Source organism: Callospermophilus lateralis, chromosome 2 (genome assembly GCF_048772815.1).
Source record: "Callospermophilus lateralis isolate mCalLat2 chromosome 2, mCalLat2.hap1, whole genome shotgun sequence".
Lineage (NCBI taxonomy): Eukaryota > Metazoa > Chordata > Mammalia > Rodentia > Sciuridae > Callospermophilus > Callospermophilus lateralis.
The window spans coordinates 212,164,826-212,179,831 of record NC_135306.1 but is presented as its reverse complement, the minus strand read 5'-3'; the positions used below and the strand labels follow the sequence as shown (position 1 = coordinate 212,179,831).

The 15,006-nt window shown below is 61.0% G+C and overlaps 2 protein-coding genes across 2 annotated transcripts in view; one reads left to right on the top strand and one right to left on the bottom strand.

Moving 5' to 3' along the window:
* LOC143390605 (interferon-induced transmembrane protein 1-like) overlaps positions 1-3,178 on the bottom strand; it is a 37,827-nt gene extending 34,649 nt beyond the window's left edge. Inside the window, exon 1 of the mRNA XM_077108620.1 lies at positions 3,083-3,178. Within this exon, the coding sequence (XP_076964735.1) occupies positions 3,083-3,178 (96 nt within the window). The remainder of the gene's footprint in view (positions 1-3,082) is intronic.
* Positions 3,179-3,714: 536 nt separating this feature from the next.
* On the top strand, positions 3,715-14,187 carry B4galnt4 (beta-1,4-N-acetyl-galactosaminyltransferase 4). The gene is given in 21 exon segments (XM_076844919.2): positions 3,715-3,865; positions 6,516-6,619; positions 6,927-7,022; positions 7,111-7,206; positions 7,293-7,383; positions 7,454-7,554; positions 7,701-7,768; positions 8,010-8,088; positions 9,119-9,185; positions 9,295-9,429; positions 9,500-9,609; positions 9,689-9,789; positions 9,868-9,968; positions 10,045-10,422; positions 10,425-10,938; positions 12,388-12,671; positions 12,826-12,979; positions 13,096-13,168; positions 13,266-13,419; positions 13,724-13,850; positions 14,064-14,187. Coding segments are annotated over 21 exon segments (3,108 nt in total).
* The last annotated feature ends 819 nt before the right edge of the window (positions 14,188-15,006 follow it).

The following is a 15,006-nucleotide window of genomic DNA, read 5'->3' as shown; positions in this document are numbered from 1 at the left end:
GGTTGTGCCTTCTGTGTGGAAGGGTGACAATGAGAGGCATAGATCGATGCTGGCTGATAGGCAGGACTGACCCTGGCTGGAGGGTCAGGTGCCTAGAAAGAGCATGTCATATAAAATCAGTGACAAGGCCTGGGGCCCCCAGTCTGGTACACACAGAAACATCCCTGAATGTGCAGAGTGCAAAGCATGTGCGTGACCAAAGAGCCACTTCAGAAGGGATCTTGATAACTTGGGGGTAGAGAGGGGGCAGGATGGTCTCCTTCCTAGGGCCACCTCCTTAGTCAAGGTTGGGCAGTAGGAATGGAGGCCAGGGGTGGCCACTCGCTGGGCACCTGGGCTGATGGCAGAGATGCCCAGGCCCCTCCTGCACCCTGCAAGCCTCAGGCAGGCATTTGAGCCATGGAGGCACCTTCCTGCCTGCTCTACTTCTGCCAAAACGACCATGGAGGGACATACAGAGCGCTCACCCACACCACGGCGTTCCACACAGCAGTCTGTCTCCAGGCGCATGGCCTCTCGGGTTCCCACAGAATGGTGGACCGCCTCTGCAGGTTTACTGCAGACCCCAGCTGAGTGGCAACACAGGCTGGGGCGATCCATTCATTTCCTCACTGCCCTGGCCTGGCAGGTGCCCACTGGCAGTGTCCAATCCAGGGCTTCCCCCAGGCAGGATTCTTGGGTCTGGGTCCAGGTCCAGGCATCATGGAGTAGAAATGGCAATGTTTTCTCAACTGTCATTATCCCTTGAGATTTGCTGGTGACATTTTTGCTTCCTGTCCCTGTGACTTTTGGATTCTGCTGATCTGGAGGCCTTAGGTATCCAAGGGACCGACTCATCCTGGTTTTTCCAGGACTTTCTGGGTTTAAGTGAAAGTTCCAGTCCTGGAAATCTCTGCAGTCCTGGGCAAGACCTGGCCACCTGGCTATCACACCTGAGGTTTGACAGAGGACCCCTCTACTGGCCAGGGTGCTTGGTCTAATGGAGGGGAACCCCAGACTTCATCCCAGGTGGGATAAGGAGGTGCATGGAAGGCAGGAGTTTCCTCAAGGATGTGTCTTGGCACACCTTCTTCCCACAGGAAGTGACTATAGGCTAGACTGCTAACAGCAAAGGCCCTGCAGCAAGGAGGACTTGGGTCACCCCACAAGCAGAGAGCCAGATGCTTGCTGCAGGCCAGGGAGCGCCCTGCCCCTTACCCCTGTGAGCTGTGTGCACTTGTACTGACCAGTTCTTTTTCTTCCTCTTCCCCTCTTCATTCCCCTATCACCTAACGAAAATATTAACACTGGTTAACATTGTATCTCCATGTTTGTGCTGTTTGACTCTCAAACACTCTCAAGAAGTGCCACTCAACCTGAATATGGAAGGTAAATAGAAACCCGGGCTCAGCCCCCTCTGGAGAGGCAGCCTATTGGTTGAGAGAGTTGTGTATTAAGCAGAGGCATGAATGTGCTGCTGTTGTTATTTGGAAGTTGAATGTGGTTTTCAACAGCCGTGTGCATGCATGCTGATTTTTCAGGAGGGGCTGCTGCAGGTGGTTCTTTTGAAAAGCTACTTAGGCTGGGCCCCTTCCCTCTGTGGTTCGGGCTGGAAAGACCATTAATCTCCAAATGGCTGTCCCAGCTAGATGTGGTGGCAGGTGGAACAAGTGTGCTGGGCCAGAGTCCCACCTGGTTCTCCCAGTGCTCTGCCCCTGGCCCTTCATCCCACCCACTAGTTTCCAGATATACAGAGTAAATTCCCTGGCTGGGATCCTTCAAAGGCAATGGGGTTCCAAAAAATTCTCTTTCAGCACCCACTTTCCAATGTTTGCTTTCTAAAGATTCCATTAGTGGCCCTCAAAGAGTGACCATGCTAGCTGGAGTAAGCCCTCTCCACTCTATGCCATCTGTCTGTTTCTGCCAGAAAAACTTAAATTCCATGAAAGGAGGGACCCCCTCAGACACAGTGGCACACACCGGTAATCGCGACTCGGGAGGCTACAGTAGGAGGATGGCAAGGTCAAGGACAGCCTCAGCAACTTGGCAGGACCCTCAGCAACTTAGCAAGATCCTGTCTCAAAATAAAAAATAAAAAGGGCTGGGCATGGTGGCACACAACCTATAATCCCAGCAGCTCAGGAGGCTGAGGCAGGAGGATCGTGAGTTCAAAACCAGCCTCAGCAAAAAGCAAGGCACTAATCAACTCAGTGTGACTTTGTCTCTAAATAAAATACAAAAAAAGTGTTGGGGATCTGGCTCAGTGGTAGAGCATCTCCAGGTTTAATCTCCAGTATGAAGAAGGAGGAGAAGATAGATAGAATGTTAGGAAGAAGGAACCTTATCTGCCTTGTTCACTACTGTGCCCTTATGGTATCTGGTTCCTAAAAATACTAGGTAATACCTCTTGGCTGAATTTTATATCAGGAAAAAAACATTAAGTGTCTTCAGGGCAACGTGTGAAATGTAAGAAGAGTGACATATAGAACACTGTAATTAAAATAACATTTAAAATACACACAATTTGATATGCAGACAACATGAACGTGAAAAGTCGACAATCGACAGGAAGGAAAGGTTTTGAAAAGATACAACTTGCAAGACAGAGGACAAAATGACACAAACAGTAGATGGTAACCAACTTGAATTTTGAGGGATGGTGGGGCAGTGTTAGAACAAGAAGGCAACCTCTTGAACACTCCTCCCAGCCCTGGGTGGGACCATGTCTCCAGCTGGGAATGGGACCAACAAGAAGGGGATAAGCGAGACGAACAGAGCACCATCCACACGGGGGTCCTCCCGGCAAAGTTCCCAGGTCAGAATGAGGGCTGAGCTGAGGTAAGACCTCAGCATCCTCAACCCACCCTCAAGAGAGGTCCCCCCTGGCCCATCCCCTGTGCCAGGAGGCCCCTAACTGCCTCCCTGCCAGGCAGGACCCTTGCCCTCCAGGGGGAGGCCGGTGCTTTGGGGACCCTTCACGGCCTGGCCTGCACCAAGCACCGCAGGCAGCCCCACTCCTCATCCCTCCACCCCAGGGCCCTCCAGTTCCACACTTCCCTCTCTCCTCTCCATTTTATCTGAGCCCCATTCTTTCTGGTCTCACTGTGTCCAGGTTTTCCCCAAACTCCCAGACCAGGCTTCCGCATCTCCGGCCGCCAGGCACCTTGGCCAGGCTCCTGGCGTTCCCCGCTGTCCTCATCGCCCCAAGCCCCTAGTGTCCTGCACCGTACCAAACGGACCCTGCGTCCTCGACCCCCGCACGTCCCGGTCGTCCCCGCGCGCGCGGGTCGGCGCAGCCCAGGTGGATGCGCGCGTCGCGTGGATGGAGACGGCGGCACACCCTAGCGCGCCGCCCCGCCTCCGCGTGCTGCGGATTGGCTCCCCGCGGGCTGGCCAGGGCCGATTGGCTTGGGCCGCGCGGCTGCCGGCCCGTTTCACGGTGGGTAGCACCGCAGCGTGGATGCTGCTCGGTCCCGCCGCCGCCCCGGAGGAGAGTGGAGCGGGAGCGGCCGGGCGGGGCCGGCGGGAGCGCCTCGAGGAGCCGCTCCCGCCGCCCACCCCGGGCCCGCGGCCAGGGCAGCCTGGGGGTCGCGGCTGCACCCGGTGGCCGCGGGCGGCGGACAAAGGGCCATGCGGGGCCGCGGACGCTGAGCGCGGCCGGGCGGGCCGGGGGATGCGGCGCGGGGCTGGCGGGACCGGGGGGCCACAGCGACGCTCCTGAGCTCGGCGGCCGCGATGCCGTGGTTCCCGGTGAAGAAGATCCGCAAGCAGATGAAGCTGCTGCTGCTGCTGCTGCTGCTCACCTGCGCCGCGTGGCTCACGTACGTGCACCTGAGCCTGGCGCGCCAGGGCCGCGCGCTGCGCCAGCGGCTGGGCTACGGGCGAGGTACGCGGGGCGCGTGGGGACCGGGGAGGCGAGGGGCGGATTGGCGTCGGCCCCGGCCTCCAGCGGGCGGCGAGTCTGGCTGGGCCGAAGCGCCTGGAGACCCTGCTCGCCCGCTCCTCCCAGCTTGGGGATCTGGGGGGAGGGGGCACGGTTGGGCCTGGCGGGACGCCCGATGACGTCAGCCATGACGCGCTGGACCCTCTTGGGGTTCGTCCCAGACCTGGGCGGAACCTAGGATCTGGCTGGATCCGGTAGCGATGGGGTTAAAGGTGGGATCTTGGCAGGATCCACCCCAGCCCAAGAGGCCTATCGGGCCAGACCTCCACCACTTGCACACTTAGCAGGACCTCAGTTTCTCCATCTGCTAGGGGGACACCCAGAGATCCTGACCCGAGGGCAGAGCCGCGGGAGTGACCCCTGCGTTTGGAATGCTTCTGGAAGGGTGCCCTGGGCACACCTGCGCACGCTGGAGCTGAGGGTAGAGCTGCCTGAAGCACACCCCATATCCTGTGCTCACACACCAAGGGAGGCAGTAGAACCCACAAAGCAGTTCGGGTCGTGGCCAAGGAAGGGCCTCTGAAGATGGTGACCTTTGACACACACTCGAAAGAGCTTAGCTGGTGGGGAGAGAGACAGAAGGAGAGTGCCCCCAGGTCCGGGAGAGTGAAGAGGCCAGAGTAGAAGCCCCACCAGGGTAGGACCAACCCCAACCAGGTTGACCTCGACCCTTGTCAAAGATGTGGGGGCAGGGAAACAAGTGTCTTTCCTCCCAGAGACTAGAACCCTGGCTCCACAGACCAGGGCTGGGGTCTGTTCTCACCCCCAAGAGGGTCTGTGGATTGTCCCAACCCATGTATCTCACAGCAGAAACAGCTCAAGAGACCCCCCACCCCAGCGCTCTCCCTTCCCTAAAAGAAGCCCCATCCCATCCCCAGCAGATATGCAGGGCTCAGAGCTGACTGTTGACTGCCTCTGTGGTTTCTCAGCAGCCACAGGCTCCCCCAGTCTGACTTCCTGAGCCACTGAGGAGTCTGAACCCAGCCAGGAGGGGGCAGGGGCATAGGAACCCCACTGCTGAAGATCTGATCTCTGTTCTCACTTGGGCCAGCTGGGAAGCTGGTTCAGTTGGCCCTGGCTGCTCCTGAGTTGGTCCTGGAAGACCAAAGCTGCCAGTGGCGCTGCCAGGAGCAACCTGGGCTGCGTTGGCAGGCACCAGCCCTGCACACTTGGCTCTGGGCTGAGGCCCATCCCCTGTCCAGCCACCTGGGCTCCCAAGCCAGAGCCTGTTAGATGTTGAGCAGTGGACATGGTTGAGGCTTTTCTGGCTGTCCAGTCAGTGAGGCAGCATGCAGGTGGTGCCCAGCAAGTCTTAGTTCAGAGGCCTGTCTGGATATTCACTGTGTTAGGGCTCAGCCTCTGCAGGACGGCGGTGGCAGCCTGAGCTGGGACTTCACACAGAAGGTTCCCCATGCCATGGATGCCTGGACTTAGCTCGGCAGGCTCTGGGCATCTGGGCCAAGCTGTGGGGATTGGTCTGGGAGTTTCTCAGTTGCTCATCTCCCAGCTGGTCAGGGAGGGATGAGCTGGGAAAGGACCTGGAATGAGGAGCAGGTGAGTAGGCACTGCAGGAGTCTCCACTGGGAGGACAGCAGGACAACATGTCTCCCCCAGAGGAACAGCCCAGACCAGTGTGTCTCAGTCGTGCTGTGGGGGATCCTAGCTCCTGAGTTCTGGATGAAGGTGACAGGCGTGGATGTTGAAGCCCAGGGTTGGCTCTGAAGCAGAGGGGTCCCCTAGCTTCACTGGTTGTTCCTCAGTAGGAGCACCAGGAGGGGCAGAAACGGGGTATAATGAAGCTTCTCCCTTCAGAGACAGATCCCAAAGCATCGGACCCTCCCTCCCAGGATGCATGGGATGTTGAGGTTCAGAGCTTAGGAAGGACGTCCCAGAAGTGGAGCAGATTCAGAGGTCTGCCCCAGGCCTGGGAAAGGACAGACTGGAAAGCGTTGCCCTGAGGGACAGTCTCCCTCCAGGACCACCTTGGCACCAGGTCCTCTGGCAGACAGGACAGTGTGCCCATCTCGCCTCTGCCCAGGCCAGTTCCAGGGCTCCTGTGGTCAAAGGCAGCCGGGATAGCACAAGTGCCGTGGGCCAGATGTGGCTTGGCCCAGGACCACAGTGCAGGCTTTCCTGACCACAAGACCCTGCAGCAACCCTTAGCTCTCTGTTCTGGAGTGAGGGAGACAGCTCAGCACAGGGGAGAAGTGCTGAGGGTGCCAGGCCACCCTCAGGTCCTCCCAAGGCAGGACCGCTGGGCGCGCACAGCCAGGTGGGTGTGGGTGGGCAAGCACAAGCAGATCCACACCGCCTGCGTTCTCTCACCCCAGCCAGGTGGAGTGCTTCTGCCAGGCTGCCCACCTAGGTAAGAGGTAGATGTAGAAGGCCTCAGGGCTCAGGTGAGAGGTAGGGCCTCTGCCCAGCAAGCAGGCGCCGGGGGCATCTTCCTGGAGCAGAGACACCACAGCTTCCTGCCCTGCTCTGGCCATGTGGGATAGGTCCCTGCCCCCAGCTGACCCCTTCTGCTCTGGCCATGTGGTCTCTGGCCTTGTGAGAGCCTGGGCCCCCGATGTGCTTCACCTTCCACCCACAGATGGTGAAAAGCTAACCGGTGTGACAGATGGCCGGGGTGTCCGGGCTCTGCCATCCACACAGAGGGCAGAGGACTCCAGTGAGAGTCGTGAGGAGGAGCAGACAGTGAGTAGGGACTATGGGGGAACCCCGGGGGGTGGCCACATGTGTGGACTGGCAGGTGTGGCCACAGTCTGACCCAGAGCTCCAGCACCCTGGCCTGGTGGCCCGTGTCTGGGTGGACACAGTGGTGTGCGCGTGTCCTGGCCTGTCGTGTGGGTGGCCATGTCTGCCTAGGCAGATGTGATGCGAGAGTGTCCAGGCCCCAGTGTAAACTGGAGTCTACACAGCTCTGTGAACATGGGACTTAATGAAGCTGTTCCACCGTGTGTGGCCCTTTGAGCTCTGAACTGCCACCCTTCCTCTCATACAGCCTGACGGCCGGGACCCAAACACGCTGCTTCCCGTTGGGGTGGGCAGGCCGCCTCCCCTGAACCTCACCCGTCAGGCACCCCCCTGGCGGGAGGAGGTGAGCTCTGCCCCCCTCACCCCTGCATCCCTCTGTGCGGGTCTGGGAGGCTTGGGGAGGGGGCGTTGCTAACTCCCCTTCTCCCCAGTACAAGGGGCAGGTGAACCTGCACGTGTTTGAGGACTGGTGTGGGGGTGCCGTGGGCCACCTGAGGAGGAACCTACATTTCCCGCTCTTCCCCCACGTGAGTGCCCCAGAGGGGGAGGCCAGGCGGGCCTGCAAAGCAGGGTGGTCAGTGGCCTTCCACATTAGTGGTCACTACCCCCTCAGACTCGCACCACTGTGAAGAAGTTGGCCGTGTCCCCCAAATGGAAGAACTATGGACTCCGGATTTTCGGCTTCATCCACCCAGCCAAAGATGGTGCGTGGGTAGGGTGTGCTGGGGGAGGGGTGTCACCAGGGCCTCGCTGAGCCCCTGTCCCGTGGACTAGGAGACGTCCAGTTCTCTGTGGCTTCTGACGACAACTCTGAGCTCTGGCTAAGCGTGGATGAGACCCCCGCAGCCGCACAGCTTGTGGCCTTCGTGGGCAAGGTACTCCCTGCCCCTACCCCAGGTCTCTGCCTTCCCGTGGTGCCCCTCTATCCACACTCTATTTGTCCCTCTTTGGAATGGGGACTGGATGGGTCTGGACCTCAAAGACAGCATGAACCCCCATAACCCTTCTGTGTCACCCCCAGACTGGCTCTGAGTGGACGGCGCCTGGAGAATTCACCAAGTTCAGCTCCCAGGTGTCGAAGCCCAGGCGGTGAGTGAGGGTGTGTATGCACACAAGTGTTGGCGTGTGTGGAGGCTGGTGATTGCCGCCTGTGTACCCTTGCACACTCACACCAGCAGCAACCTGGTCCTGAGGGCCAGCCCAGGGGGCATGGGAGCAGTCTGACCTTCTCTCACTCTCTAGCTGTTAGGGTGCCTGGGCATGGGGGAAAACCAGCCCTGCCTCCTCCTGTCCACAGGCTCATGGCCTCCCTGCCTCCTCCTGTCCACAGGCTCATGGCCTCCCGGAGGTACTACTTTGAACTGCTTCACAAGCAGGATGACCGGGGATCTGACCACGTGGAAGTGGGAGTGAGTGTGGCCTGCCGGGGCAAGACGCTTCCAGAGACCCCAGCTGCCCTCCCTCCCCTTCCACTCCCTGCCGGACTGCAACGTGTCCCCATGCAGAAGGGGTTTCCAGGAGATCAGGAGGGTCTGAGGCGCCCACTGGGGAGAGGGGGCTTCTCTGAAGGGAGACCCTTTACCAGGGAGGCAATGGAGGGGACCTCATATAGGGTAGGAGATGCAGAGTGTAGACTCCCGCATCTTCCAGCATCTTGGGAGATCCCAGGGGGTCTGGTGGCCAGGTCAGGGGTTGGTGGAGCTACAGGGCTACGCCGGACAGCTCAGCCTATCCTCAGAGACAGGCAATGGGTTTGCATTCAGGAAGAATCCTCAAGCCGCGGATGGGTGACTTGGGGGGGTTGGGAGGTAAACCAGGAGGAGGGAGGGTTCACAATAGGAGAGAGGCCTGGAGTCCTCCCTGCTGGGGGGGACCACCTCCAGGGTGGAGGAGGGGTTCTCAACCCCAGCCCCATGGACTTACATGTGTCTGGCATGTGCAGTGCGTGTCCTTGGCAGGCTGGAGAGAGTCTGGAGTGACCCTGGGAAGACTGAGGGAGTCTGTGAGGGGTCCAGGATCAGCCCCTGGGAACCTCAGTCGGAAGAGCAAGACAGGGGTCACCTCTGCAAAGGAGAGCAGAAAGAACAGCCCTGGGGTGGGCACTGGGAGGGCAGTCTAGCAGGAGATGCTGGGCCTGGCCCTTGACAGCTGGCAGTGGCCTCCAGAGGGCAGTAGTTCAAACCCAGGCAGCAGCGGGGATCTGGAGCCATAACCAGCAGGCCAGGAAGATCCAGGGTGGGTCTGGGTCTGCCCCGGGGGACCCGCAGCCTTTTGCACCTCCTGCCAGTTAGCCCTGCTCCAGAAGGTAGGACGCCCCTCACATACTCCCTCCCAAGAACTTCCTGTATTCTCTGAGGGATCGCTTCCACTCCCCCAGCCCCAAGCCAGGGAAGACCCTTCCTCTTCTCCCTGAACCCAGTCCCCTGTCTCTGACCCCAGTGGCGAGCTTTCCTGCCTGGCCTGAAGTTCGAGGTCATCGGCTCTGCTCACATTTCCCTGTACACAGGTACGGGGCTAGATCCCTCGTCACGGGAGGGGGCAGCTTCTGAGGGGCCAGCTCTGGGTTTGGGTGGGGACAGGCTAGGAGGATCCCCTTCACCTCCTTCTGCCAGCAGATGAGTCAACCCTGAAGATGGACCACGTGGCCCACGTTCCCCAGTCTCCAGCCAGCCACGTAGGAGGTCGCCTGCCCCAGGAGGAGCCCAGTGCCGACATGCTCCGGCCGGACCCACGGGACACCTTCTTCCTCAGTGAGACGGGACCCACAAGGGGTGAGGGCGGGGGCCAGGCCAGGCTCCAGTTTGACTGCCCCTCCCACAGCCCCTCGGATGGAGCCTTCGAGCCTGGAGAATGTGCTGGAGCCCTGCACCTATGCCCCTACCTACGTCCTCAAGGACTTTCCGATCGCCAGATACCAGGGACTGCAGTTCGTAAGTGCACCTGACAAGGCTTCGGGAGACCGGCCTCCAGCCTTCCCGGAGACCACCCTGACCCCAGCCCCGCCCCCAGGTGTACCTCTCCTTCGTGTACCCCAACGACTACACGCGCCTCACTCACATGGAGACTGACAACAAGTGCTTCTACCGGGAGTCGCCACTCTACCTGGAAAGGTGGGTGGGCAGTCCTTCTGGAAGTGAGGCGGGGCCTTGGCCGGGCGGGTATCTGATGCCCTGCACTACCGGCCCCAGGTTTGGGTTCTATAAATACATGAAGATGGACAAGGAAGAGGGGGAGGAAGATGAAGAGGACGAGGTGCAGCGCCGTGCCTTCCTCTTCCTCAACCCTGACGGTGAGTGCTGCATCCCCGCATCCCAGCACCCCGGCCTGCCCGCCTGGGCGTGGCCAGCTGACCTGCTTCCCTGCAGACTTCCTGGCGGAGGAGGAAGAGGGGGAGTTGCTGGACAGTCTGGAGCCCACTGAAGTGTCCCTGCCACAGGGCAGCCACAGGTCTCCCACCCCAGCGACGCCCACGGAGACTGCTGTCACCCCTGTCCCACCGACACCAGCCAGCCCCCTGGACCAGCACACCCCCAGACACTCCCGGGGCCTGAGCTGGGCTGCCCAGCCCGGCCGCCCCCTGCCCCTCTTCTTGGGTCGAGCTCCACCCCCACGTGCCGCGGAGAAGCCGCCCTCTAAGGTGTATGTGACCAGGGTACGACCAAGGCCGCGGGCCTCCCCAAGAGCGCCTCGCAGCCCTCTTTGGCCTCCCTTCCCTGGTGTCTTCCTGCGCCCCAGGCCCCTGCCAGAGTGCAGCTGCGAGTTCCCCCACACTCACCACGGTGGGGCCGGAGGACCGGAGGCTCCCGTGCCACAGAGCTGAGGCCCCCAGCCCGGGCGCAGGCCACCCAGGGGGATCGGGAGGGCCAGGCACTTGTGCCGGGACTGGCAGCGCTCTCGGTGGACTCGAACTCATCAGCCGAGGCGCAACCGGTGACCTCCTTCCTGAGCTTGTCCCAGGTATCCAGGCCGCAGCTGCCTGGGGAGGGCGAGGAGGAGGAGGAAGGGGAGGATGATGGGGCCCTGGGAGATGAGGCCTCAGAGGACAGTGAGGAGGAGGCCACTAGGGCTCTGGGCCGCTGGCGAGAGGACGCCATCGACTGGCAGCGCACCTTCAGCGTGGGTGCGCTGGACTTCGAGCTGCTGCGCTCAGACTGGAACGACCTTCGCTGCAACGTGTCGGGGAACCTGCAGCTGCCCGAGGCTGAGGCTGTGGACGTGGTCGCCCAGTACATGGAGCGGCTCAATGCCCGCCACAGTGGGTACGAGGTGCCTGGGAGAGGAAATGCTGGTCTCGCACATCCCCGGGGCTCAGCAGTGTGCTAGTCTGGAAAGATGCACTCCACCCTGAGCTTTTCTTTTTGGTCCTAGGGATTGAACCCAGGGGCGTTTAACCACTGAGCCACATTCCCAGCCCTTTTTATTTTATATTTTGAGACAAGGTCTTGCTAAGTTGCTGAGTCTGGCTTTGAACTTGCCATCCCCCTGCCTCAGTCTCTGGGCTTACAGCATAGGCCACCCAGCCCTGATGCTCTCCACCCTAGGAAGCCCTCGGGGGCTCCTCTCCCCTTGGTCCTAACTACTTGGGGCCCTTGTCCAGGTTCAGGGCCTCCCTGGAGCCTCACCAAGAGCTGGCTCCGTAAAGCTTCACCTGAACTCCAGGGTGAATCCAGGTTTCAGGAGTTAATGGTCAGTCTCAGCCAGATACTGAAAAAGGAGCCAGACGGACACCAAGGGTCAGGCTGAAGACCCCTAGACCCCTCCTCCCCTATACAGTGCCACAGAGTCTTTACCAGGGGTCTAGTCTTGACTCTAAGAGAGGGGGCAGGTTCCTGCCCTACTGCCTGCCCCAGGCCCCAGGCCCCAGGCATCCAACTGACCTTCACCCTACGGCCCTATTCCCTGGGGAGTTTCCAGAAGGCCAGGATGTGTGGCAGCCACCCGGGAGATATCAGGTCTGCATTGAATAGGCATGTGGGCAAAGGACTGCTGGGGACAGAGGCCATGCAGAAGATGGAGCCCTGGAAGGTCCCCAGCAGGCCAGAGTTGGGCCCAGGGCAGTGTACAGATGCGCTGCTGCCTGGGGGAAGGGTGGGGATCCTGACAGGCCTGGTCTAGGGCAGTGATGGGCCCTCCAGGGACGGCTCAGGGAGGCATTCGATTCCAGGGGCTCAGAGGGCAAGTCTGCCCTCCTCTAGGCTTCCTGGGAGCGTCTCACGGCCCCATGAGTAGGAGAGGTGGTGGCTGCGACCCCACCTTTGCCCACTTGGGTGTGAAGGTGCAGGTTACCACACAGAGGATCAAGAACATTTGGGGCAAAAGACTCCTGACTTGGAGAGAGTGGTAAAGGGGCAGGAATCGAAGGGGGAAATCTAGGCCCCCAGAGGTCATGCGGGTGGGCTCCCCAGGAAGGGAGTGCTGGCCTCCAAGGGAAGGTGGGGAGCCCTGCCTGAGAGCAGCAGCATCCAGACAGGGAATACCCCAGAGAACGGAGGGCACCTGGAGGAGAGGTCAGAGCTGGGCTGGGGAAGCCTCCGAGTGTGGGCTGCCCTGCTTTCTGCTCTGCCCTGGGGAAGGAAAGCCCAGGTCATCCTACCTCCTTTCTGGGAACTCCAGGGCAGGGTTGGGGTGTGATGTGCCCCTGAAGTCCCCATCCTTAGTGGCAGAGTCTTGGAGCGCCCAGCCCTGGGCTGACCCCACCCGCCTCGCAGGCGCTTTGCACTTCTTCGCATAGTGAATGTGGAGAAGCGCCGAGACTCCGCGCGGGGAAGCCGCTTCCTGCTGGAGCTGGAGCTGCAGGAGCGCGGGGGTGGCCGCCTGCGCCTCTCGGAGTACGTCTTTCTGCGACTGCCAGGAGCCCGCGCCGGGGACGCAGACGGGGAGAGTCCTGAGCCCCCTCCGGCTGCCTCTGCGCGCCCTGATGGCCGCCCAGAGCTCTGCCGACCGCTGCGCCTGGCCTGGCGCCAGGATGTCATGGTGCACTTCATTGTACCAGGTGCTGGTGTGGTGGGTGGGCATGGGCAGGTGGGGCCACTGAGGCCTCGGGATAGAGGGGTGCTGATGCCAGGACAGGGTGTGGGGTGGCTGGGAGGAGGTTCTGCGGAGCCCTGGGTCCAGAGCAGTAGGCTCAGTGGTGCCCACTCCTCCAGTGAAGAACCAGGCGCGATGGGTGGCGCAGTTTCTGGCAGACATGACCGCACTGCATGCGCGCACTGGTGACTCACACTTCAGCGTGGTCCTGGTGGACTTTGAGAGCGATGATATGGACGTGGAGAGCGCCCTGCGTGTGGCACGGCTGCCCCGGTAATGGCATCCTCAACCACCACCACCTGGGGGTGGCCCGTCTCTTCTCCTGGGGAGGTGTGTTTTCCTGCCAAGGCCACCTCTAGGACTGGTGCCTGTGACCTCCCCTCCCACAGGTACCAGTACCTGAGACGCACTGGGAACTTTGAGCGCTCTGCTGGGCTGCAAGCCGGAGTGGACGCAGTGGAGGTGCGGGCCAGACAGGTTTGGGGCAACGAGATGGGGCGGCCCGGGAGGAGTGCACCTGTGGGAGGCGAGTGCGGGGCTCAGCACTCCTGACCTCCAGGACCCCAGCAGCATCGTTTTCCTCTGTGACCTGCACATCCACTTCCCACCCAACATTCTGGACGGCATCCGCAAGCACTGCGTGGAGGGCTCGCTGGCGTTCGCACCTGTGGTCATGCGCCTGGGCTGCGGGAGCTCCCCTCGAGACCCACATGGTAATGCCCTGGATGCCCCCGTGATGCCAGGGTACAGTCCAGGAGCCTGGGGACCTCTCCCAACCTCCACCACAGGCCTGGGACCCCACCGGGGCCCCCAGAGCCCCCAGTTTTGTGCCAGACCCAGGAGAACCTCCCCAGAGCCCTCATCATGCACTGTGCTTCTGGCGGTGGCCCAACACCAGAGGGTGGTCCCTGAGAGCCACAGAGTGTTGGACCCTGCACCAGACCCCTCCTGAGGTCTCCCACTTGCCCTCTGGGAAGGAACCTGGCAGGACCAGCCTGAAGAAGGGCCTCCCCTCAGGTTACTGGGAGGTGAATGGCTTTGGCCTCTTTGGGATCTACAAATCAGACTTTGACCGCGTGGGAGGCATGAACACCGAGGAGTTCCGGGACCAGTGGGGGGGCGAGGACTGGGAGCTCCTGGACAGGTGAGAGTCCATCCTCAATGGGAGGGTGGAATTCCAGGGCCCAGGTGCTAAGAAGACCCTGCCCTCCTCCCCCATCTTCCCGGGATCTTGTAGGCCCAGGGGACTCACCCCAGTCCCTGGAACCCCCTCCCACCCTCAGGGTCTTGCAAACACAGGGCAGTCCTGACACCCAGCTTCTGGGCCAGGGTGCTGACACTCCTCCACCCACCCCAGGGTCCTGCAGGCAGGGCTGGAGGTGGAGCGGCTTCGACTGCGCAACTTCTACCACCACTACCACTCCAAGCGGGGCATGTGGGGCACACGCAGCCGGAAGGGCTCCCCCACGGAGCGGTCTTGAGGATGAGGCAGCCCCCAAGGGGTCCTGTGGCAGCAGCTGAGGGCTGTGCTCTGGGCCCCGTCTCAGGCACAGCCACCAACCTTGCCTGCCCCTCTCCACGCACCAAGGCTCCCTCTGGCCCTCGCCTGAGAGGTGGACTTCGCAGCTGGTCGGGGCGGGCCACGGTGATCCCCACAGTCCACAATGATTTCTGTGAAATTTTCTGTAGCGATGACATTGTTTTCAAGATTTCCAAGAGTTCTGTCTGTCCCAGTTTTTATTCAGAAAGAAATGAAATATTTTTTTTAGTTCCGACTTGTCCTCTGTGGCTTGAGCTCCAGGGAGGCCCTGCCTGCCCCTGTGCCCCTCACTTGACCCCTCCTCCCCGCCCGGGCCTTCAGCAGGGTCCCAGGAGTTCATTTCTTCCCCGACACCCCCTTGGGCAGTTTTTTGTCACAAGAACAGGCTGGCGCTCCTGCATCTTCCCAAGGTGGGGGCCTGGATCCGTGAGCACTCTGGGTGGCCAGGAATGGGAAACCCAGTTCATGCTGGGGTAGGGCCCAGTGGTAGAGGACACAAAGCACAAAGTCCCTGCTTCATTGCCAGCACTGGGGCGGGGCGGAGGGGGCAACTCAAACTGCTTACCTTATAGAGCCGGGGAGGGTGGTGGTTTGACATTGGCTCCTGCTGGGAGAACACTGAGGGTATATTGACCAGAGCCTGGACAGTGCCCCTCTCTGTCCTCGGTGTCTCGGCTTCATGTCAGCCTGGGTCCAGGCCCAGGAGCCAAGCAGGTGCTGCACCCACAGCTGGGAGACAGTCCCTCCACCTGGGGAGCAG